General features: G+C 39.9%; 1 protein-coding gene across 4 annotated transcripts in view; it reads left to right on the forward strand.

Moving 5' to 3' along the window:
• GLRA3 (glycine receptor alpha 3) overlaps nucleotides 1-16,665 on the forward strand; it is a 103,191-nt gene extending 86,526 nt beyond the window's left edge. Inside the window, exons 7-10 of one of the 4 annotated variants that reach the window (XM_068403639.1) lie at nucleotides 5,545-5,759; nucleotides 7,358-7,504; nucleotides 12,438-12,557; nucleotides 16,396-16,665. In XM_068403639.1, the coding sequence (XP_068259740.1) occupies nucleotides 5,545-5,759; nucleotides 7,358-7,504; nucleotides 12,438-12,557; nucleotides 16,396-16,665 (752 nt within the window). Of the gene's footprint in view, nucleotides 1-5,544; nucleotides 5,760-7,357; nucleotides 7,511-12,437; nucleotides 12,558-16,395 lie in introns of all 4 variants that reach the window. The other 3 variants (XM_068403640.1, XM_068403641.1, XM_068403642.1) reach the window with 3 other exon arrangements.
• Nucleotides 16,666-26,276: the final 9,611 nt, after the last annotated feature.

A 26,276-nucleotide genomic window follows, 5' to 3' on the forward strand; every position in this document is an offset into this window, starting at 1 on the left:
ACCCTTTAGGAAGCCCTCAATAGCTTTTCTTTCTTTTGCATTACAAAAATCTGTCCATTGTAAGGATTGTGTGCACATCTGTATTTATCTCTGATCTAAAACTAGCATCAGGCCTTAATTTGTCACAATACTACAAAGGTTTGATATACTCCTCCTAGCCACTCTGTCACATTTACAGTGCATATCAGAATGAACGAGAGCTTACCGTTTATGTACTGAGAATGAATTATTACAACCATGTTTTTAGCTGCTTGTCTATCTCCTTCCCCAGCTGAGACGACTTCATGGGTATGTGTGTTCTGATCCATTCAAGAATCCAGTTAAATAGATTAAACCACAGCAACCTGGACTTGAATTCAGAATGGAATACAGGAAGAGAAAGAGGGCCAATGGCTGGATGCTGGCTTCAGCTGGGAAACAACAGCACAGCCTCTGCTGGCTGCCTCACAGCTGAAGATCACATCTCCTAGTGCAAATGTTTTTTTTTCCCCATTCTGCTTCATTAGCCAAGTTTATGCAGGTGGTTCTGATCTCAGCCAGGAAGGGCAAAAAACTAACAACAACCCTTCCACACTCAGACCAGCAACTGCTGCAACTGTAGTGCTGAGACTGACTTCAAACAGCTGTCTTTCTCCTCTGCTGTCTTTCACTGGTAAGGAAGCCAATATTCAACAGTGGAGTAAGAGATAGAAGCATCTACTTGGGTAGTCACCAGTCTCCCTGGGGAGCTGCCACATATTAAGTCAATTTTTCAGTGCTACACTGGAACAGAGCAGGTGAGGAACACAGTGGTCTTTACTGGGAAACAGTGGACATATGACTGGCATGTCCATAAACTCACTGGGCCTAAGACAAAGGCAGGAGTCTAAGTTGCACATTCTGTGGAGTTAAGCAAAGATATTTTCCCACTTTAAGACACACTTCACTTTTTTTTCATTTTTTGTTTAGGGTTTTGATTTTTTTTTTTTTTACCTTGGCCAATATGTTAACAAAAAGTACGAAACCAAGCAAAAAATCATTCAGTAGAATTTCTCTGACACATCACTCAATCCTAGTTCTGGCCTCTTCATAATCCTATCTCTTTTCTCTCCTTTTCTGTGGTTACAATATATTCCATTTGCACTCTTTTCATTCAGAATCTCTTTCATTTTGTTAGCATTCTCTTGTCCTCAGCTATTCCTCTCTTTCTCCTTAATTCAGACAAACCTGGCAAACTTGCAACTGCATAAAAATAATCCACATCAGAGCTAATATATTATTTACTGCTCCTTGTTTAGGACCATGGTACTTTTGTGCTGAGAACTCTGTAATCACTCAAGCCCACTTGAGTACTCAGAAAAGACTCAGATCTCTTATCCCACCTTTCTCCAGAGAAAAAAAAAAACAAAAACAACAATTTACAAGCAATTGCCAATGTTTATTGATACTCCAGTTATGCATATATTATCCATCCTGATGCTCCTTAGTTTTTCTTCCTAATTTGTTTTGAAAGAAGAATATAGGACCCTATAAGAAGAAATCATTGCATGTTGAACTGTAATTCTTGCTGATGTGATGCCAAATAAAATGGTTTTTCAAGAGACCTAGATTTGGTTAATGCATTTCTGTCACTCCTTACCACAGTGATTTACCACAATGTATGAGAGAGACACCACTGCTGTCCAAGGCTGCTGAATTAACAGAACAAATGTAACAAAAAAGAAATCTTGAGGGTAAGGACAAGCTTGAAGTAAGAATGTGATTCTGACAAAGGCCAGTTAGAGCAGAACTTCTAGTTATGTGGGGTGTGCTGAACTGCTAAGTAAAAGAATGTATCATGTAGACATCCTTTTGAAGATCCTGGAAGAGAAACATGGAGGAAAATCATGGTCTTTTCTGAATTAAACACAAAAATTCCCATTCACTTTGTTAAACTAGGACTTCATTTCTTGATTGAAGCAGAAATCAGTTTTGAAGCTGGGGCAGCAGATGGTTGAGCCAGGATTTGGGACACAGATTTCAGGAGTGTAGATAGGATTCAGAAAACACTGGCAATTAGGGACTTAACTAATAACTGAGCCAGCAGATATAAAATTCCTGAGATATATCACGTCATTTTAAAATTCAACATCATAACTACCATCTTCCTAAATGTTTTTTTTACTTCCTCAGTAGAATAAAAATTTCATACAGTCCCATTTACTATGGCATCATAGAAAGAACTAATGGCCTGTTAAGAGAACTATTATGAAAATAATGAAGTTCTGAAGATATTTTGAAGCACTTAATATGCCTAGAATAAAAACATTACAGTTTGACTTTGTCTGACACTTGTTTCTGTATGCCTAACACTGGTGTCAGAGGATAATACATAACATATTAAAATAGTATAGGATAAGCTCATAAATAAGCCCATTACATAAGTTTTGTTAACAGATAAATATTAGTTCTATTAATGTGGAATGATTTGCTATAAAATGGCTGCCTGCATTCTGGGCAAGAACAACCCCATGTATCAGTACAAGTTAGGGACAGACCTGTTGGAGAGCAGCATAGGGGAAAGGAACCTGGGGGTCCTAGTGGACAGCAGGATGACCATGAGCCAGCAGTGTGCCCTTGTGGCCAAGAAGGCCAATGGCATCCTGGGCTGTATTAGAAGGGGTGTGGTTAGCAGGTCAAGAGAGGTTCTCCTCCCCCTCTACTCTGCCCTGGTGAGGCTGCATCTGGAATATTGTGTCTAGTTCTGGGCCCCTCAGTTCAAGAAGGACAGGGAACTGCTAGAGAGAGTCCAGCGCAGAGCCACGAAGATGATTAAGGGAGTGGAACATCTCCCTTATGAGGAGAGGCTGAGGGAGCTGGGTCTCTTTAGCTTGGAGAAGAGGAGACTGAGGGGTGACCTCATTAATGTTTATAAATATGTAAAGAGCAAGTGTCATGAGGATGGAGCCAGGCTCTTCTCAGTGACATCCCTTGACAGGACAAGGGGCAATGGGTGCAAGCTGGAACACAGGACATTCCACATAAATATGAGGAAAAACTTCTTTACGGTGAGGGTGACCGAACACTGGAACAGGCTGCCCAGAGAGGTTGTGGAGTCTCCTTCTCTGGAGACATTCAAAACCCGCCTGGACGCGTTCCTGTGTGATATGGTCTAGGCAATCCCGCTCCGGCAGGGGGATTGGACTAGATGATCTTTCGAGGTCCCTTCCAATCCCTAACATTCTGTGATTCTGTGATTTAGTCCACACCCAGGGCTAAACAATAACCAGTTGTCCTATGCCCCAGTCTCCCCTCCCCAGCCAAGAAAGGGAATTGGGAAAAGGATGGAGACTCATGGGTTGAAATTTAAACAGATTTAACAAAATAAGAAAGCCAATATCAATACTAATACAAAAGACACAAATTTATACTTAGCTCATAGAGTAGTGGCAAGTCCCTCCAGGGATAGTAACCATTGAGAAAAGTGGAGATGAGAAAGAAGCAGATGAAAGCAGGGCAAAGAGACACACACCCCAGCAAGCTTTCCCATTTATAGAGAACATGACATTAATGTTACAGAATACACCTGTGGGCCAGCCTGGGTCAGCTGCCCTGGCTGTCACTGCTAATGGCTTTGTTCACCATACCACAACTGGCCACAAACTGAAACAAAATGTAACAGAAACTTGATTCTATAAATTTTATCCCCACAAAACCAGGACAATGGCATTTTGGCAAATAAAAATGGATTAGCAAGATGTCTATCAAAAACTACTGGAAAACATAACCAGAAAACTTCATATCACTTAAGAAATAAATAACTACATAACTTTCCATGTTAAATTCAGAATTAGGAAATGCTTTCATTCAACTAAGGACCTAGACAGGCTGGAGAGTTGGGCAGGGAGGAATTTAATGAAATATAACAAGGGCAAGTGTAGACTCCTGCATCTGGGCAAGAACAACGCCATGTACCAGTACAAGTTGGGGGCAGACCTGTTGGAGAGTAGCGTAGGGGAAAGGGACCTGGGGGTCCTAGTGGACAACAGGATGACCATGAGCCAGCAGTGTGCCCTTGTGGCCAAGAAGGCCAATGGCATCCTGGGCTGTATTAGAAGGGCTGTGGTTAGCAGGTCAAGAGAGGTTCTCCTCCCCCTCTACTCTGCCCTGGTGAGGCCGCATCTGGAATATTGTGTCCAGTTCTGGACCCCTCAGTTCAAGAAGGACAGGGAACTGCTAGAGAGAGTCCAGCGCAGAGCCACGAAGATGATTAAGGGAGTGGAACATCTCCCTTATGAGGAGAGGCTGAGGGAGCTGGGTCTCTTTAGCTTAGAGAAGAGGAGACTGAGGGGTGACCTCATTAATGTTTATAAATATGTAAAGGGCAAGTGTCATGAGGATGGAGCCAGGCTCTTCTCAGTGACATCCCTTGACAGGACAAGGGGCAATGGGTGCAAGCTGGAACACAGGAGGTTCCACATAAATATGAGGAAAAACTTCTTTATGGTGAGGGTGACCGGACACTGGAACAGGCTGCCCAGAGAGGTTGTGGAGTCTCCTTCTCTGGAGACATTCAAAACCCGCCTGGACGCGTTCCTGTGTGATATGATCTAGGCAATCCTGCCCCGGCAGGGGGATTGGACTAGATGATCTTTCGAGGTCCCTTCCAATCCCTAACATTCTGTGATTCTGTGATTCTGTGATTCTTGCTGTGAGAAACTGTTTCACGTATACACTATTTATAGTAACAGCATTGCCTTCAGCACTATTCATATGTGACTAATGTGAACATTGAGCAGAATTAGAAAATCTAATGAGACCGGGTAAAGATCTGTGAAATAATCTACAGTTTACAGGGTGAAAAAAACAATCTGGGTAAGAGAAAAAAAATGGGTTTATGGCATTTCTATGAGCAAGAAATAGATTTTTTTGTTGTTGTTCTGGTCTGGTTAAATTAATGGAAGTTGCTTGATGTTCTCTATCTGAAAAAATCAGGTCATTTAACCAGCTTCCTGAAGTTGCCTAATCTCAAGTCCTGGGTTTCTGTTTGAATCTCTATCATTGTACTTTTGAGTTGGAACAGTTTGAAACAGGATAAAGGGAGAGATTTAGCAGAATCTCCTATTGATAACCCACGCAGATCTTACTATATTTTTCCCAAATTCATAGGATTAAAAATAAATAAATTTAAGCTTAAAAATGAACCAAAAGGTAAAGGAGATTTTATACAATGGGAGAGCAAACCTTTTCTTTGCATACAGCAGTATTCCCAAAGAGTGAGATAACAAGAGTGATTGCACAGAGGAAGTTTTTTATGCCATAATGATTTGTGTTTCATTCATCTCTCTGTTTTTATAAGGAAAGAAGAATTCCAGAGCTTATCAAATTATTTTCAGTTTTTCTGTCTGTTTTCTTTCCAGTAGAAACTCCTGTTATAATGGGGACTGTACATATTAAAAATCACTGAAGAGAAATCAAAACAATCATCTTTCACTATATTTGACAGAGTGTAAATTCTTTAGAGGGTGCACTAGATGTTGACAGTAAAGAATATTCTGTTGAATATTTCTTCTTTGTTATAAAAAGGAAAGTTTACATGTATTGAAGTCCGATTTCACCTTGAGAGGCAGATGGGTTACTATCTCATCCAGATGTACATACCGAGTCTCTTGATCGTCATTCTCTCCTGGGTGTCATTTTGGATCAATATGGATGCAGCTCCAGCCAGAGTGGCTTTAGGCATAACAACTGTACTGACCATGACAACACAAAGCTCAGGTTCACGAGCATCTCTTCCAAAGGTAGGCAGAATTTCCTTTGTACCGCATTAGTACAAAGACATAATGCTATGTGAAAAATAAACACCTTCAGACAACCTTATCATATGTGTTTTAATTATTAGCATTTAAGCATCTTCTAAAGCTGATAAATAACTTTGAAATGTTTAGGGTTTTTTTGAGCCACCTATCAAATATATTCTGTTTCTCTCCTGTCTCAACTATTTAGCCAACCACATATCTACCAAATTCCATAAAACTCAGCAAGTGATGAAAGCAATATTATTCACTACTACATAAATACTGCTTGTTAGCAGTTGATTAGCTTGACCTTTTCCAGATCCCAGTATCTGATGACATGCTAGCAAATACAACTGAATTTCTAAAGTTCATAGATTCCAACCTGTTCTTAATGATATTCCTTTCCAAAAACCTGGCTACATTATCAATTAACTCAGTAGTTACAAACATACTTACATTAAAATGTAGAAAAATGTAAAGCTAAATAGCTCCAAACAATTGTGTAAAGAACGGTTCACTAAACAGTATGAATAGCTTAAAGTATATTTCTATGATTAACTATTTAAGTTTTCTGACTTGTCATTGCTTTAAAGATTTTCTTTTTCATTTTAAGGGTTATTCCTAGACAATCTTCATGTGCAATTACAGTTAATAGAAATAAGTTGTATACAATAAAAATACACAAAGTCCACTTCTGTATTAGTTTTAACATGGTATTTTTAGGTTGGCTAATTAAATTTTTTTCTAAGTAAAATAGATACCCTTAACAGAGATGAGTGTGCTTTGCGTTTCAGGTATATGTAACATCAACAGATAAGAAAATGCAATGCCGTAAAAATGCAGAAAAACAAGAATGTAAGAGGTTACCAAAGAGAGCTACAGACGTTTTTGTCACATTTTTGAGGCCTGAAGCTAGCTATGTTGACTTGTATGACAAAGCTTTTGTAAATCTGCACACAGAGAGGGAACAGGCCCCACTTTCTTAGTTCAAATTATGTCCTGCAGCTCAGCTTGGCAATAAAGGATTGCAATGAGTTCATCTACTCTGTAATTGATTTTCGGTCTTTCCACTGTGTCAAAATTACAGGACTAATTTGAACCTATATCTTTGATTTACCATGCCTATATTAGCAGAGAATGAACATACCAGAGTTCTCCATCTATCTTCCTTCCTCTACCTAGTTTCTACTCCAGGAACTTTAAATCAGATCCCTTATAATACAGGAATTCCCACTGATCCCACTATAAGCTGTCCTCTGGTTCTTTAGTATCATTCACAAATTTCAGTCAGACAAATGGAGGAAGAACGTGCATCTTGTGGATTATTTGGTTTGTGGTAAAATACACAGTACACTGTGAGGAATTGTTAATGATGTAAACAATAAACACATTTTGTGAAAGACTACATTTTCAAAAATAATATTTAACCCTTATAGACTGAATTGTTGCCCCTTTTGTTATCTAGTTTTCATGTTAAGTTTTGTTCGACAAAAGTAGTGTTGGGATGTGGAGATATTAATGCACGTCCTCCTAACATGAAATACTAAACTTCATATCTATGGTTTTAATATATTCAGTCTTCTGCTCCGTTCTCTCTATAGGTGTCATATGTCAAAGCGATTGACATTTGGATGGCTGTATGTCTGCTCTTTGTATTTTCTGCACTTTTGGAGTACGCAGCTGTAAACTTTGTGTCAAGGCAGCATAAAGAACTTCTGCGATTCCGCCGCAAGAGGAAGAAGAACAAGGTAAAAGTAACAGTATTCACAACTTTGAAAGCGAGTCTGAGATTGATTTATGACAGGATATAGGGTTCATTTGGTAAACATACTGCAGCTTAAAGTGGCAATAGAAATAAAATGGCAGCACAGAATGAAATTCACTGTAGGCAGAGGGTCACTACAAGGACTATGCACTGCATAAATCCAACTTGAATTCTCGAAAGAGGGATTAAGAGAGATTTGAATGAGGCATGGGCCATGCGGGAGCCATCTGCACAAGCATGAATTTCACTCTGTTAGAAGAGTCAGATTATACTTCAGTGGACGAATGTTACTGGTACTTGCAGCAGTTTGTACTGCATTGAGATTCAACAAATAATGTTTCTTAATTTCACTCTAGTATTCGGTTCAAAGCCTTAATAGCTGTGTTTCATGTGAATATTTTTTAATACCAAAAATACTTTTTAATTAATTTTATTAGCAGAAGAACAAACAGATTAAAAGGCTGAGAAGGTGGAGTTTTTTCCTTCTTTTTTCCTTTAGTGTAAATTGTTCATACAATTAGTAAAAAACTTTAATACAGCAATGGTTATTAATATTTATTTTGTAGCTGAAGCTATCTAGACTAATGTAAAATAAGTCACTACCAATGTGCAAAGTCAAACAGCTAAGGCTACAGGTTTGAATTCTGAAGTCCACAGTTAAATCAAGCAATAAGCAAAATTTCTTACAACAATATGCAAGTCTTGCTTCTGCTTTTTCAAAGAGTAAATATTTCTCCAACCTACTCATTAAATGAGTACCCACCACTGATATCATGCAAAGCCTTTCCACTGGCTTTCAGTCATTATCTAGAATATTACTGTGGATGGAAGTCTGACCGTAGCAACATAACTCAGTTCAGCCATCTTTCATTCCTGAAGACTGACCTCAATTTACTGCTTACATCACAAGGAGAAGACATTTTACAGGTTGTTTCCCTTTTACTTAGAAGATATTGAAAATCTGTAATGCTGCAAAGCCTACTTAAGCAGTCTCTGCTAGCAAGACTCCATGTTAAAAGGAAGGGTGGACAGTCAAATTAAAACTACATTTTCATACACTTGCCTCTTCCTGTGTGTCGAGTCCTAGACTTCTTCGGGTGCAAAGAGAAACTCATGCACTGTAGCCCAGAGGGTGATTCAGACTGCACGTACCTGCTTTCAACATTTGTCCCTGTGAAAAATGTGCTTTTTTTCTTTTTGCTGACGCTAGCAGAAAAAAACGCTTTCTGAGACACACAGGAGGAAAGCAGCATTTTTGTGACAGGGTATTTGTTTTTGAAATATGGCAACTCTCTGAAAGCTGCTTAAAGTTTTGAAATGGGGGGAATGGGACAGGCAGAGACAGCTTATCGGACAGGGGGCAGGTGAGCCACAAGTGCATCACGTATCAACACAAACAGCTGTGGTGAGTGATATATTATGTGACTATACTTTTAGTGCATTCTTTTTTTCACCATGTGTTATAGTTTCTTCTGGACCTCAGGCAAATTTACCACATTCAACTTTAGTGATGTCTTTTCACTTCCTTAAATATCTGTCAATTATTATAATCACAGGGTTAGAAATTGGCAGGTAATATTACCTTCCTTCCTCAGAACCAAACCAAATCTCTTTCCAGCCCCCTTAGCAAGACTTCATGCTCACCAAAGACACTTCTTCAGCAATCACAAGCAATCAAATTTCAGCTTAGAAGTATGTGAGGAAGGATCTACAATATACAAAGCACTTCTAAGAGAAGACTATTTCATAAAAAGCATGCACATGAATAGTCTCATTGACTTAAGTGTTTTGCTGGATCAGTGCTTGACATCATGGTATTTTTGAATTCACACTTAAAAGTCCTTATTCTAATTTTACACTTCATTAGACAGTCTTCTAGCTTCAGGTATGTTGCCTGCTAGGTACTCATAAAATTAGAGGATTAGACTTAGAGACTGCAACGTTTATAGTAAAGTATCAAGTACTCCCCTTAGATTCTGAAGGATGAAGACATGCATTTCAACACTTTTCTTCATAACACACCCAGGCGGGGTTATTAACTCTATTCAGGGGTATACGACTTTCCCTTTCTCCTTGTATCTGTATGTTTCATCATGAGACAGGTTTCTCTGCCTAAATTTACCAAAAAATGCTTTGTTCCCATACAAGGTTATGATTTTGACAAACAGAAAATTTTCTGAAAAGATTAATTTAACTGAATGTTTCTTGACTGACTCCAATTCTGTGTAGACCTCGTGCACCTGGCCAGAGTCAACCTTTGAGAATACACCTTTTCAAGCTCTAGAGATAGCTCAGCTAATTGCTTTGCTTTTTGTCAATGTTTTATTAAACCATTTCTTGGCCAACAAGTACACTAGGACTTGAAATGTTACAGCATGGAGATTTTATCTCTTCAAAAATATTGGATCACATCCTAAACCCTCTGGTATACAAATAATAAATGATATCCTATGGATTAAAGAAAGCAATTATTAACTAGCCTTCCTTACCACAAATGTTATTATTTATTCACCACAATTTCTAACATGAAATGCAGGCCCTAGGATCATAACTCAAATTAACTTGTGTTTCCTTCCTCTTTTGTCTTTTTCAAAGTCAGTTACTATAGCTCATGATTATTAAGTTTTGTATGTGTTTGTTATCCCTCTGGACTAGGTCAAACAGCCACTGGCTCTCAGAAATTAGGTTGTATTGAGTTTTAAAACTACCATGTATAAGGAAATGTTCATTTGACCACAAAGTCAAAAGACATGAAAAGAAGTTAGGTTAAAAGGCTGCGTTTAAAATAAACTTCAAGGGCTTCCTTGAACATTAAATCCCTTTTCTTTTCAAAGTGAAAACTGCTATTCTATTCAGTGCTTATGTCTAAATAGATTAGAGAAACATAGCAGTTAGGATAAATTATTAGACTTTTTCATCCTATATGCTCACCATCTTGGGATATTTTACTAGGCTTGGGTTTTTCTACCAGGTGAATTCCAGCCGATGAATACAGAATTTTTTGGCAATGGCATTTTATCTGCAAGGGTAGAGCAAAATTCCTAGTGATTCGACTGTGTTGCAAAAGTCCAAAAATAGCTGGTTTGGGAAATGTTTCATTTCAGGTATATGTTGACAGAAGAGAACATTTATGAATAAAATCTAATTGCAATAGGGCAGCTGAAGATTTCCAAAGTCTATTTTCTTTGTAATTAAAAAGACATGCTTGTTGCAAGAAATATTTATTTTTACCAAGCAATCCTAGGAATGGTCAGACAATTGAATTTCAGTGCTGGAATGCCCTTGGGAGGTCAATGAATCCATTTTCCTGGCCGAAGACAGGATCAGTTATACGTAATTCATCCAAGTCATGAAAATTCCACTAGCTTCCCTGCAATCTATCCCAATGGTTTAGAAAAGTTTTTTACTTATACCTGTTTTGGCCTCTCATGGCTTGTCTAGAAGAGGCACAGAGAACAGACTATTTCATTCCTTTATGTAGCCATTTGCACATTTCCGTTCAGTCTTCTTTTCTTTGCTTGTGACCTTCCATAACTCCCAGGTCTTTTTCCAGAACTACTGCAGGGCCATTCACTTTCCATCTTATGTTTGTGAAGTTGATTATTCCTGGCTAAATGTAGTACCTTGTATTTGCACCTACCGACTGTCCTGTATTTTTCAGACTCTGCCCAAATCATTGAATTCAAATTTAACCCTAAACATATCCTCAAAATAATTTGAGGTTTTTCCCAGGTTGGAGTATTTTGTAAATTTAATCAAAACTATGGGTTATTCCTTTTCAATGCTGATTAAAAACACAGGAGAACTGAAATTTCTCTCTTAAAAAGCATATGACCGAACTCGGATAAAACCCCTGCGGTAAATGACTGGAGTAAACAAAATAAGGGCTGTTGAGTTTTATGGAAAATTATACAATTATACAAAATGTAATTATGTACAGAGCTGTATCAAGACATTTGGGCATCCAAAGCTCATCTGTCCTTGCCATTTTCCTTATGCTTTTTCCACCTACGGTCACTGCCTCTTTTTCACACTATCTAGTACATTTGCAGCCTTCCTCCCCAGATAATATTAACGGCAGCATCAAAGGTGATTCTTAGGTATAACTGCACCCTCTGGCTACCATTTTTATGGTTGTAAGTATGGACCTCACTCAATGATTCCAAATAACTGAAAGGCAAATTTCTTTTCAGAGGCTAAATGCAATTTGCACAGAATTAACAAAAGTTTTGAAATGTCTGGGATTGTGTTATAAATAGATTTATAAATAACAACTGTTATTGCAACATAATTTGCAACCTAGTCATTGCTGTTTTCCAATAGGCATCACAATAAGTATAGGAGATTTTCAAAAAGGGTCTAATTTCTTTATGATTACACAAATGGCATAATGAATCCTGAGAATAGGGGAATTTTGGTTCCAAATTTGAGTCTTCATTTGGTAGTCAGTATATGATCCACAGCACTTTGTCTCTGTCAGAGAAAGAAATCTGGACAATCAACACACTGTTTCACAAATATTATATTACTAATGTGATGGAAACATCCCTTCAGAATGAATTTACAGTTCCACTTCTTTCAGTCTTGAAAGACAAAAGGAAAAAAATAGCAGAATTAGAAGTCATACAGGGATACTGACACATACTCATGATCAGTTCTTTATCTTAATTGCATTTACACTGTACAGGGAGAAACATTACCTGTGTACATATACTGCATAACACTTTGATTTTAGATTAGCTTTTGGTATATTTAGTTTTCAGGAATAGTCAATCTTTTAATTTTATTATCAAAAATCTAAAGATCACCATATCTTTAGTGAGGAAAATAGACATGCAAGTTAGATTGTCTTTAATGGTAATCACACCTCTTCTCTTTTGTTTTCTTTTTGGTCAACCCACCCGTTTTGATGAAAGTATTTTGAGGGAGTTCTTGATGGAAATGAAATCAGTGAATCATTGCAGCATAGCAATGGCTTGAGATGTACAGGACCTATAGACGGGACTTTGCCTCAAATCTACAGTACAAATTTAAGGGTAAACTATGAAGAAGATGTCCCATTTGTCATAATGTGATATCCAACCATTAACAGAGGCCCTGTCCTTTTGTCTGAAATAATGTCTTCCCATGTGAACTCCATATACCTTCATTGCTACCTGTATGTGATGACGTGAAATGTTAATAAAGGTATCTGTCTTGTTAATTTCATAATCCATTTTGGTCTGTTTAAATCTGGATTAAAACATAGTATTAAAATTTTACTTTCTGCAACTTCAAAGGAACAGTGACATCAGTTAAGGCAGAAATCAGTTGCTACCAGATCAGCTTTTAAAACCAGGCTGTTTGTAGTGCAAAACAATTCAATAACACTTTTCTTCTCAAAAATGAAGAGTAAAAAACATAGTGTTCAAATAACCAAAGCCAAGGCCTCATATAAGTCTTCAAGCTGTTACCACAACCTGCAGTCAAAAGGCCATAGAGATATTTTCAGCCCTTAAGCATATTACTCCTCAAGATAAATGTATTATTAAATATATGGACAGTAAACAGTGCAGTCACAGGGCCACAGAAACAGACAGCTTTCTAATACTTTATAGGTAAGTATTTTGTAGAACAACACTGATACAAAAATAAACTAATTGAAATTATTCCCTTTAGGCCTCCAAAGAATTCTAACTTTCTAAATAAAAATTGTTATCTAAATTTATTTCCATTTTTAATTACAGTAATTTTAATAGATATGATATTTATATGTAGCTGTATGCAGAATACTTTCAAATTGTTAATTCCAAAGCCATATGTGTGAAAACTGCATTCATATTGAACTATTATTAAAGTCCATTCATAATAAGATTTTAAAAGCTTTATCAAAAATCAGTAAGAAATCATTCATTTTCTTTTCTTTAGTGATGATGCACTAAACAAATACACAAAAGACAAAAAAAAAAAGCTTCCTTATTACATTTAAAAAAAAAACTCAGCTGAAATGCAGGACTTTTTCAGGAAGATTCACTATCCAGATTCTCAGCTGGGACATACAGGGTACTTCCATTAGATGATTTCAACAGCTGTGGACTCGGACATTGTGAGAAATCATTCTAGTCAAAAAGAGGGACCGTAGCCAAGTCAATTGATAAAAACAAATGGAGTGTCACTGACATTTTAGAAAAATGCCTTCAAAAAAGCACTCAGAATTTAATATCAATAATAACAGTAACTGCATCTTTCCTGCTATGCATGAGCACCCTCAGATATGAACCTGAGGCCAAAATAATAATTTTTCTGCATTATGAGCCTGCTGGAAATCTTGCAGAACCGCATTTTGGATATTCCAGCTAGTACCCCAGAAAAAAAAATTATGATGATATCTGGCATGTTACAATGCTCTGGAAGGTGCCCTTTCCTGCATATCCATTAGCCCTAGCACTTTGGTCTGACTTGACAGGCTCCAATCATCCTGTCTGCCTTCATGGAGACACCATCTGACAGACACTGGGCAGAAATGCTAGACTTCTAGAAGGACCTTCACATCACTTCCTCAACAGCAAAGAGCATTTCCAAGCAGCCTGCTCGCAGACTAAATTCAGAATGTCTTCAAGGAAAAAAAATAAGCAGAGATCTGGCCTTTAAAACCATTCTAGGGGATCACTCAATTCAGGTAAGCATAGAACAGAGACAGTAAAGTCTTAGTATACAGCGCCTCATGCTGAAAACATACCCAACTGAAAGCTGCTACTCAGAAGAATTATTATCTCTTTGAGCCTGTGCAATCATAAGCATTATTTTCTGGAGAAGCATGAAAAGATTTAAACCCTGAATTTTATGTGTGAAGGTGTTTAAATGATAAGTTTAGTGCAAATTCTCACAGTCCATGTATTTGTAACTTCTGTTAACCGGAATGCAACACTGCAACTCTTCTGGAATACAACTACTATAAAGAAGTTATTTCCCATTGTTTTCTGACAGGAGAGAACACTATTGTAGTAATTAGATCTTTGGTTTACCACGTCATCAAAAAATGATCCTATCATTTTGTATTTCTGTTACTCATTTCCATATTGAAGTCAGTGATTTTCCTCCTCCTTTTCTTTCATGTTAATTTTTCTTTATTTTTTGTTTTTATAGGAGAATTCTAATAGAGATTTGAAGTATAGTAGTTCCAGTGAACTATATTAGTCTGTAAGTTTATTCAGGTTACACATATGAAAAAGTATTGCAGTTGGGTGCTAACTACAGCACTTCAATGATAACTACAGCTCTGCTGGATGCTCATGCTGATTGCCAACTAGTTCACTTCAAACAGTAATTGATCTACACTGTTTTGTAGATGATAACTTATTCAACTAATATTGATAGTAAACTTCACTGGAATTTTTTTAAACAAAGTAATTAACAATGGTTCTTCCAGCAAGTACTGCTTAATTGAAACTTTAAATACGTTTAGAAATAATTCTCCATTCCAAAACATTTTCAGATTTTCCAAATTTCAGAGGCATTTTCAAAATGAAAAATTTGGAATTTTGGATTTACTGTGTTCATTGAGAAATTACATTTGTATAAAGCACAAGGTTTAAATAAAATAAAAATGTTTCAGAATTGTTGAACTGAAACACTAATTATTTGACGTGCTTTGGTAAATAACTTCTTTCACTCTTTTATTTTAATTTAAGATAGGAAGAGCTTCAAAATATCAAAAATTCTCTTACAAAATGAAAATTGACTGCTGCTCAATTCTTTTTTTAATACTTATGGAAATTATTTTCCAAAATATTTATTTAAGAAATAACATATACATAATACTTTGTCATACTTCATAAAAGTCTAGAATCGTAAAGCAACTAGGCTAAACAGGAAAAATAGGAAATCCTGAATTTAAAATCAATATTAAAAAAATTGTGAATACCATCAAAATCACATGACTATCCTCAAGTAGTCATAGTGAAGGAACACACTGGAACATATTTCAGAACCAAATGTGGTCCTGGCTTCATAGTCTATGTATCATTTATTTGCCTGCATTTGTACCTCCTTTATTACTTGAGAATACCTATAACCGGGTAAAGAGAAGTACAAAATGTGTCTCCAGACAGAAGCCACTTTCTTGAAATGCTTGCTATGAAAATATATATAACTCCAGACCATCTACTTACATTTCTGTGCCACGTGATTAAAATCCACTTTCTCTTATAGCTCCCTGAATTCGGAATGTCTTTGCCAGTTTTCCCCGCATTGACAGAAGAATGAGTCAGAAGAAAAATCTGACCTTCAGCTTTCATTCACTTTATTTTAAACTAAGACACTTTTCATACTATTCTCTTTATGTGAGGTATTCACAGGGAACTGCAGAAATAAGGCATATAGATAAGATTAACTAAATACACAATGACCAAGTAGGCAGAATTCTCAAGAATATAATTAACGTGAACATCATTAGTGCTTGTATGATGAGTATCTCCAGACGCCCGGATCCCATTTTGTTAAGCAACATGCAGAGATAGTGGCTGTTGTCTCAAAGACCAGTGTGAAGTTTGCCAAGTTGAAGACTGCGGATATTTACTGTAAATGGGGAAAATTAAACCAAATTAGAAGTTGTGTGCCTGATTACCACTACTTTACTAAGCTTTCTCTTTTCTCTAAATAGATTACCAAATCTATAAACAAATAGGAAAATTCTGTGCTTGTTAAAGCTGCTGCAATATTTTTGACAGATACTGATAGGGCTGAAATTTCAACCGGTTAAGATAAACTGTGGATTCAAGAAGTCACTGAGGTAATGGTGCAATACTTGCTATTAGCAGCTGGTAAGAGTTCTGTAAATAAAAAAAAACTTCTTTCTTTTTTTCTTTCCTTTTTTTTTCTTTTTTTTTTCAACAGGATGATGACGTAAGGGAAAGTCAGTTTAGCTTTACAGCATATGGAATGGGCCCATGTTTGCAAGCAAAAGATGGAGTGACACAAAAGGGGCCAAATAATCCTGTTCAAGCTGCACCAAAAAGCCCTGATGAGATGAGAAAGGTATTCATTGACCGGGCCAAGAAGATAGACACGATATCCAGAGCTTGCTTCCCATTAGCCTTTCTGATTTTCAATATTTTTTATTGGGTAATTTACAAAATCATCAGGCATGAAGACATTCACCAATAAGAAGATTAAGGCTTGCAGTACATAGAGATCTAGCTGCCATGTTCAACAGGAGGCTTTCTGTTAGAAATGCACATCTGAAGAGAGATTGGGAGAGTTAAAGGCATTGGTGGGAGGGAAAAAGATCCTGCATGGCCTGCAATGCCCAGTCATAGTGATATGGAAGAATGACACCCAGAGAAGATACATCTGCTATTGCAAATGTTCCGTGTCAAACTAAATATTAACTTTTTCATTGTAAATCACTCTCTACTGAAGCTTTACTGACAAGTGTTTATACATATGGTTACATAGTGGTATAATTGTACAGTACTCTTCGATGTTCCTTAATTTTTTTTTAATTCTGGTGTATTTTTAATTAAAAAAATGGATCCAGAATACCCTAGGAATATCCCACAGTATTACAGAATATGTTAGTATTTGTAATTTTTATTTCAATTTTACAAGATAAAGACAAATTACTGATCTGAGATTACAGTTTTAAGGACTTTTTCTTGTCTTAAGGACAGTACCTGTGGTTTTGCAATGAGCACATCTAACAGATTTAAGTTATAGAATTTATTCGATGTACTTCATATTGCCATTCCCCTGGTAGGTGTATGTTGAAATAACCTCAGACAGCACACGGTATCTACAGCCTAATAGCCTGCATATCACATGGGAAAGATATTAAAATTTGTAAAGTATTGATTCCTGCAAAAGATATTTTTCTTTTAATTACCTACAGTTTGATAATTGAAACATAATATTTTTTAATCTTTTTTATATTTTTGAAGGGGTTTTTTTCTCAATTGATAGAACTCATACAGCTTTTGAGATAGACAAACTACATCAAATTTTTGCAATGTTTAATTTTGATTCAATGTGAAGAGACCTTCAACCAAAACTAAAAGCAAATAGTCAACTGCTTCACTGAAACATTGGGAGTACAAGTACAGCTGTGTTTATGCACATTTATCTCCTACATGTTACATAAATACAGAAAATTTAATTTATTAATATATCAAGTTTTCTGTCTCATTCTTTGAAGTATATTGATATGGCTTAGATACTGGTTGAGAAGCACTTCACAACTTTAGAAAAACATGCAGTTCTTCTAAAACATGAACAAGGACCTGGATGGTCTTTTACATTTATTGTACTTTGCATTAACAAATAGGAGAAAAACTGTTAAAACTCTTAGAGAGATTTTCCTTGTTTAGGATTAAATAAGTCACATTAGTTGGTTCTTTGAAATATAACACAACAGATCACATTTATAACATAGCTTGTAGGCAAGAGTTTACTTTTGCCCATCTTGTCTATTGAAAAAACAAAGACATACTAAGATATGGAAATCTGACATTTAGAATTACTAGATACTTTAAGTCTAGTAGCTCAAGCTGTTTCTCATTGCAAAATATTTTTATTTTGAATATATTTTAAATTTTTGATTTGTTGTTGCTCAGAATGTGTATACAAAAGCAAAATACAGCTGGAGGCAAACATCTAGTGCACAGCCAAAGGCATGGTGCATATGAAGTAACAGAAGCAATGTAACTCTGCACTGAGGATTATAACATAGCAATCTTGGGTTTGGTTGGATTTATTGTTGTTTTCCTCCAAGGATTAGTTAGAGAGATTCTAAAATAGTAGCTCTCCAGTTTTGTTCAGCTGTGTCAGAAAGAAGCAGTATAATCCTCCTTTATTTTAAAACAGTATTTTTTTTTATAGTTTTGCTTCATTTATGGTCTGAAATTAATTTAATTCACTTTAAACAATTATTGTTTGCTGAGGTTGTGTCTTGGTTTTGTTGATTTATTTATGTGCATGTTCCAAAAAATCCTGTTCACTTATGAAGGTGCTCATCTGTGTGAGGGAATATCATGAAATAATGGCTGACATTTCAGCTGGGTTATATTCATCTCTCTCAAAGTTATCATTAGCTGTATCGTATGAAAATCACAGAATCACAGAATCACAGAATCACAGAATCACAGAATCACAGAATGTTAGGGATTGGAAGGGACCTCGAAAGATCATCTAGTCCAATCCCCCTGCCGGGGCAGGATTGCCTAGACCATATCAGGAACGTGTCCAGGCGGCTTTTGAATGTCTCCAGAGAAGGAGACTCCACAACCTCTCTGGGTAGCCTGTTCCAGTGTTCAGTCACCCTCACCGTAAAGAAGTTTTTCCTCATATTTAAGTGGAACCTCCTGTGTTCCAGCTTGCACCCATTGCCCCTTGTCCTGTCAAGGGATGTCACTGAGAAGAGCCTGGCTCCATCCTCATGACACTTGCCCTTTACATATTTATAAATATTAATGAGGTCACCCCTCAGTCTCCTCTTCTCTAAGCTAAAGAGACCCAGCTCCCTCAGCCTCTCCTCATAAGGGAGATGTTCCACTCCCTTAATCATCTTTGTGGCTCTGCGCTGGACTCTCTCTAGCAGTTCCCTGTCCTTCTTGAACTGAGGGGCCCAGAACTGGACACAATACTCCAGATGCGGCCTCACCAGGGCAGAGTAGAGGGGGAGGAGAACCTCTCTTGACCTGCTGACCACACCCCTTCTAATACACCCCAGGATGCCATTGGCCTTCTTGGCCACAAGGGCACACTGCTGGCTCATGGTCATCCTGCTGTCCACTAGGACCCCCAGGTCCCTTTCCCCTACGCTGCTCTCCAACAGCTCTGCCCCCAACTTGTACTGGTACATGGGGTTTTCTTGCCCAGATGCAGGACTCTACACTTGCCCTTGTTATATTTCATTAAATTTCTCCCCGCCCAACTCTCCAGCCTGTCCAGGTCTCTCTGAATGGCAGCACAGCCTTCCGGTGTGTCAGCCACTCCTCCCAGTTTTGTGTCATCAGCGAACTTGCTGACAGCGCACTCTAATCCTTCATCCAAGTCATTAATGAATATATTGAATAGAACTGGTCCCAGAACCGACCCTTGCGGGACTCCACTAGACACAGACCTCCAACTGGACTCTGTCCCATTGACCACCACTCTCTGGCTTCTTTCCTTCAGCCAGTTCACAATCCACCTCACTACCCGATCATCCAGACCACACTTCCTCAGTTTAGCTGCAAGGATGCTGTGGGAGACCATGTCAAACGCTTTACTAAAATCGAGATAGACCACATCCACAGCTTTACCATCATCTATCCACCGGGTAACATCCTCATAAAAGGCTATCAAGTTGGTTGAGCATGACTTCCCCTTGGTGAAGCCATGCTGAGTGCCCCTAATGATCCCCCTATCCTTGATGTGCCTAGAGACAGCACCAAGAACAAGTTGTTCCATCACCTTTCCGGGGATGGAGGTGAGGCTGACCGGTCTATAGTTACCCGGCTCCTCCTTCTTGCCCTTTTTGAAGACTGGAGTGACATTTGCTTTCCTCCAGTCCTCAGGCACCTCTCCCGTTGCCCACAACTTAGCAAAGAAGATGGAGAGTGGCCTAGCAATGACTTCCGCCAGCTCCCTCAGCACCCGCGGGTGCATCCCATCAGGGCCCATGGATTTATGGATGTCCAGATTGCTTAATTGGTCCCTGACCCAGCCCTCATCTACTAAGACAGATTCCTCCTCTATCCTGACTTCTTCTAGGGCCTCAGGGGTCCGGGGCTCCTCAGGACAGCCTCCAACAGTATAGACAGAGGCAAAGAAGGCATTCAGTAACTCCGCCTTCTTTTTATCCTCTGTCTCCAGGACCCCCACCTCATTCATCAGTGGGCCTACATTGCCTCTAGTGTTGGCTTTACCTGCAATGTATTTGAAGAAGCCCTTTCTGTTGTCCTTGACATCTCTTGCAAGGTTTAATTCCAAGGAGGCTTTAGCTTTCCTAGTTGCCTCCCTACATCCTCTGACAACAAACTTATATTCCTCCCAAGTGGCCAGCCCCTCCTTCCATGATCTGTACACCCTCTTCTTCCACTTGAGTTTGCCCAGCAGTTCCCTGTTCAACCATGCAGGTCTCCTGGTACCCTTCCTTGACTTCCTACCTGTTGGGATGCTCTGATCTTGAGCTCAGAAGAAGCAGTCCTTGAATGCTAACCAACTATCTTGGGCCCCCTTACCTTCTAGTACCCTGTCCCATGGGATTTCCCCTAGCAATTGCTTGAAAAGGCCAAAGTTGGCCCTACCAACATCCAGGGTTGTGATTTTGCTAGCTATTCTGTTCCTGCCACATGAGATCCTGAACTCTACCATCTCATGGTCACTACAACCAAGGCTGCCCTCAACCTTCACCTCTTCAACCAGACCCTCCTTGTTAGTGAGGATAAGATCCAGCAGCGCTCCTCTCCTAGTTGGCTCATCCACCATTTGCATCAGAAAGTTATCATCAATGCACTGGAGGAACCTCCTGGACTGGGGATGGCTGGCTGAGTAGGCCTTCTAGCAAATATCAGGGTAGTTGAAATCCCCCACAACAACCAGGCCCTGTAATTGAGAGACTGTTCTCAGCTGCCTGTAGAAGGCCTCATCACCCTCCTCATCCTGATCCGGTGGCCTGTAATAGACACCCACAACAGTATCACCCCTGCCAGCCTGCCCCTTAATTCGCACCCACAAACTCTCAACTCGCTCCTGATCCGCCCCTGGATAGAACTCAATACATTCTAGCTGCTCACTCACATAAAGAGCAACTCCACCACCTCTCCTTAGTGGCCTGTCTTTCCTGAACAGGACATAGCCATCCATGACCACATTCCAGTCATGCGAGGCATCCCACCAAGTCTCTGTAATTGCCACTAGATCATAGCCCCCCGACCGAACATGGATTTCTAACTCCTCCTGCTTATTCCCCATGCTGCGTGCATTGGTGTACAGGCATTTCAGGGAGCGAGCTGGGCACACCGATTTCACCCTAGGGGGATGGGAGGCCTCCTGGTCTACCTCAACACTAGAGCGTTGCCCCAGTGGTGCAAGCCCAGCTACTACCCCATCCCCCTTCGAATCTAGTTTAAAGGCCTCCGAATGAGCCCTGCTAATTCCTGTCCCAGAACCCTTTTGCCCCTACGACATAAGCCTTTCCCATGTATCACTGTCACGCCTGTTGTCTTATAAAACCAGCCATTATCAAAGAAGCCAAAGCCCTGCCTGTAGCACCAGTCTCGTAGCCAGGAATTAATAGAGAGAATCCTACTATTCCATCCCACGTCATCACCTGAAAATGGAAGGAGGGAGGAGAAAACAACTTGTGCCCCAGACTCTTTCACCAACCGTCCTAAGGCCTTGTAGTCTTTCTTCGTCCCCTTCAGACTACGGGATGCAGCTTCTTCCCCACCTGTCTGGAAGATCAGCAGGGGGTAGTAGTCTGTGGCCTTCAGCAGGTTGGGGAGTTGCCTGGTGATATCCCTGATTCGGGCTCCAGGCAGGCTGCAGACATCCCTGTGATGGGGGTCAGCTCTGCATATTGGGCCCTCAGATCCCTATAAGAAGGAGTCTCCAACCACTAAAACTCTTCTCTTCTTCCTTGTGGAGGAGGTAGCTATACGCCCATCAGGTTTTTCTGACTGTGGTGGGACCTCTGATATAGGTTGCCTCTCCACCACATCCCCATTGGACCGGCTGTATTCCACTAGGGCTTCATATCTATTGCTCAGAGGCACCTGTGGAGGCAAGGTAGGCAAGGAGGGCACTCGCCTTTTGCCACGGCCATAGACTTGCCTCCACTCACTCCTCTCCTCTAGGTTATCGTTTTCCACCTGAGAGGGGCAGAGTACAGTTGTCCCTCGATCCTGGGAGCTCTCCGGCAGGTGCTCCCATTTTTGTTGCAGGGAAGGCAGAGCCTGGCTCCACCAGTCTGTCTCCATTTCAGCCTCCCGAATGCTCCTAAGCCTTTCTACTTCGGCTTGAAGCCTTTCAACCTGGCTTTGCAGCTGTGCCGCTCGGCCGAGCAGATCATCTACTTGCTCACAGCGCACACAGCCCCCTGACACCACAGAGACGGTGTAGCATTCCCTGCAGCTCGCAACCTGTACCATCGCCTCCTTCCGTGGGAGCTCTGTCTGGGTTCCCACATCCATTTTGGTCTTCTTCCACCGGGTAGATACCATTGTTCTTCCACTGAACTGGGAAATACCTGTTGGTGGCACCCCTGCTTCACAGCTCCTTGGCACCTTCCTGGCCTTGTGAACTGGGAGGGAGTCAGTGCCCTCCCCAACGAGCTGCAAACGACTGCAGCCTCTCCTGCCCTGGAGGAGCCTCTCCTGCCCTGGGACACACCCAGTCACTGCTGACTCACACAGGCACTGCTGAGTCTCCCACTCCCTTCTGGCCAGGGACTAGACCCTGTCCTCCAGGAGGCTCTTTATCACCCGATAACAGGGGGTGGAGCGTTTAAATCGTTTAAATCGCCCGCGGTGCCTCCGCGGTGCCTCCGGCTACGCCCCCTCCTCTCCTGATTCGTTGCCGGGAACCTCCGGGTCCGGGTCTGGGTCTGGGGTCAGGGGGAGCAGCTCAGGGCTGATGCTCGTGGGGGGCTCAGGGGGGGCCCAGAGTACGAAAAACCGCCCGGTTAAGCCCGATGTCGCCCTCGCCCCCTCACTAACCTCAAGTCGCTGCCGCCGCTTTCGCTGCTGCCGCCGTTGTCAACTGTTTGTTCTGGATTCACCGTTTTTAAATCGCCCGCGGTGCCTCCGCGGTGCCTCCGGCTACGCCCCCTCCTCTCCTGATTCGTTGCCGGGAACCTCCGGGTCCGGGTCCGGGGTCAGGGGGAGCAGCTCGGGGCTGATGCTCGCGGGGGGCTCATGTATGATAACTTGCTTCTGCTATCAGTGAAGTCAATAGTATTTTGTTTAAGGACTGTTTGAAGTACTAGATCTATAATCAAGAGGCAATCATGAAAAAATACATTATCTTTCGGGCTCATTTCTCTTCTTTCCCTCTAAAATATCTGACTTCTATTCAATAACGAATTCTTAATTGAAGGGCTAAGTGCATAAAAAAATGTTGACCAGGTCAGAATAACTCCTAGTTATTCTAGTCTATAACAGTTGAGTACCTGGTTCACAGTGCCTCTTTCCCAATCATTCAATAGTCTGTTGCTCTCACACATGTAGTAATACCTTGTTTAGAAAACGTTAACAAATTTGAGTAATGCAGAGCTAAACAAATATAGCCCTAATTTCTTTCTTCACCCTTTAAGGCAGAAAAGGTCCATGCTCTCAAATAGAGAAATCAGACAGGAAATCTTGAAAGTGATACAAGAGAGATTGGATTACAACACTGGCAAAATGTAACAGGGAGTCAGAAGGAATGTAAATTGTTAAGCAAGAAGGACAAGATCCTTCATTCATAGATGAACCTATTACCTCAGTAAGGGTGAAGAACCCTTGTGCCACATTTCTCTTTGACTAGAGTACGTTAATCTCGGAAAAAATTACAGCATATAGCATTTATAAAACAAAAAGCATAAATCTACTTTATAATTATCTTCTGACTTCCCTAATGGATTGCTACCTATATGTTCTATTTAAAATAAGTGAGATGTGTAGATTTAATGACTGGACCTAGTGCCTAGTTTTGCCTCTCAGGATGCATCTCTTCAGCCGTGCACTGTGGTGAGAGAGAAGAAGAGGGTCTCAGACCTGGCCAATAGAAAGTATATCCCTTCCTCTATGTAATTATATTTCTCTTTCTTAGGCAGTTACATTGGGAAGTTCAGCACACCCTACTTCTGTACTGAAAATTTACATATAATTCTCAGTCTTCTAACAGGGCACATTAAAAATAAAGAGAATTAAATATGTTTAGAACATTATAATGAAAACTCTACAGTGTTGCTGGAATATTTTTTTATTTAGCAAAAATTTAGGAACCAGCTGCCCAGGGAGTTTCTGGAGTCTCCTTCTCTGGAGATATCCAAAACCCGCCTGGACGCGACCCTGTGCAACGTGCTCTAGGTGAACTTGCTTTGGCAGGGGGTTGGACTAGATGATCTCCAGAGGTACCTTCCAACCCTTAACCATTCTGTGATTCTATGTGATTCTGTGAATCCATTAATAACAAAAGTATTTCAAACATAGGGTAAAAGCAAAAAATGGTTCCATGATGATGTTTTCAAATGCACATAACATTTGGCAATGTCATTCTTCTGTCCTCCGGTAAGTAAAGATTTACTATTTTGTTGTAATGGAACCAAGATCTCTCCTAAACTGATAGTTTTGTGTTTTTTTTACTGGAACCATAACATTTCCAAGGTAACAGAAGCCTCTGCAGTACACTAAATAATGCGTTTTTCAAAACAAAGCAGAACTTACAATTTAAATTTCATTTGGATTATTCCTAAATGACTTAGTGTAAAGTCACATGGTAAAGAAAGAGAGAAATGTCATTTGAGATTATAAGAAACTTCAAGTCACAAATGCCTGCTATTCACCACTGACTAGGGGAAAAGCCCAAAAATGCCAGCAGACTTGCCAGCCCTCTGTACAAAGACATAATTAACAGCTACAGAATTAACATCAGCTAAGATTAGTGTGGGACATGATTCTTTTGTAACTGTATAATGAAGTAGCAGGGAATAACATTAAGAAGATGCAAGAGCTGAAAGGTACTCTGTGGTATTTATCAGACTGTAGTATTTATGTTATAGTCCTGTAAAAGAGGCAGTGGAGAGGCAGAAAAATAGTCATCAAGGGAATAATGCTTGAGGCAGATGATACCTACCAGGGCTTTCCTACATCTTAAAAAGACCCTATTCATGAGGCTGAAGTAGGTAGCTACCTCACCTCCCTATCAATGAACCTGGGCTCTGCAGGGTACAGGTCCTTAGCAAAGCCACACAAGAAGGCTTTTTATAAGCACACCCCCTGCGTGACAAGCTGACACAGCTTTGCCCCAAGTCGTTATTCACCGTAGGTGCAGACTCTGTACTGCTCAGGTCGTGTTTTTGTGGTCTCTGTCGACCAACCCTATAATTCAAAAATAAAATACAGGCACTAGAAGATCATTGCAATACAATGAAAACAGAGGGAGAAACTGTAGGATCTGAAGGAATGCTCCAGTAACACAGCTACCAACGAGCTGACACAGTCACCATAAAGGGGAAGGAAGGAAGCATAAGGCATCCTTACTACTTTTCCCCATCCCCCAGTATTCTCTCTGTAGGTATGCTTGTTCAAGTGGAAGCAGTAGCTGCAGGGGGAAATAACTTATGTCAACTGCTGCAAAGTACATATTCTTTTGGGACAGTAGTTTCTACCTGTATGGACAGAGAGTTGACTTCCACACCATCCACTTTCTTAATGGGAAGAGAAGTGGAGCAGGAAGGTACAGGATGAAAAGCAGTACACAGCATAACAGGGACCACAGGGAGAGAGAAAGCCCCAAGCAGTGCCTGGAATCTCTCATATGACCGTCTTTTCTTCCTGCCCTAAAGAGAGAGATGTAGCCAAATCCGTGTCACCCCTTGTAAGGCCAAAAATTTCAGGACCTTGAGAGAGAATAAGAAAGGTCCCTTAGGGGTGCAGTAGATGTACTCAGCTACCACAGTACCAAACTTTTGCTTAAATTCTGAATAGCAAAATGCATTTTATTTTTAAAAATATATTCAAATATCAACAAAATTAGCTTGCTTTATAAAGCTGATAAACAAGAAGAGGCTTGAAAGAGAAAGGGAAGAAGGG

This window comes from Nyctibius grandis, chromosome 6 (genome assembly GCF_013368605.1).
Source record: "Nyctibius grandis isolate bNycGra1 chromosome 6, bNycGra1.pri, whole genome shotgun sequence".
In the NCBI taxonomy this organism is placed as follows: Eukaryota; Metazoa; Chordata; class Aves; order Nyctibiiformes; family Nyctibiidae; genus Nyctibius; species Nyctibius grandis.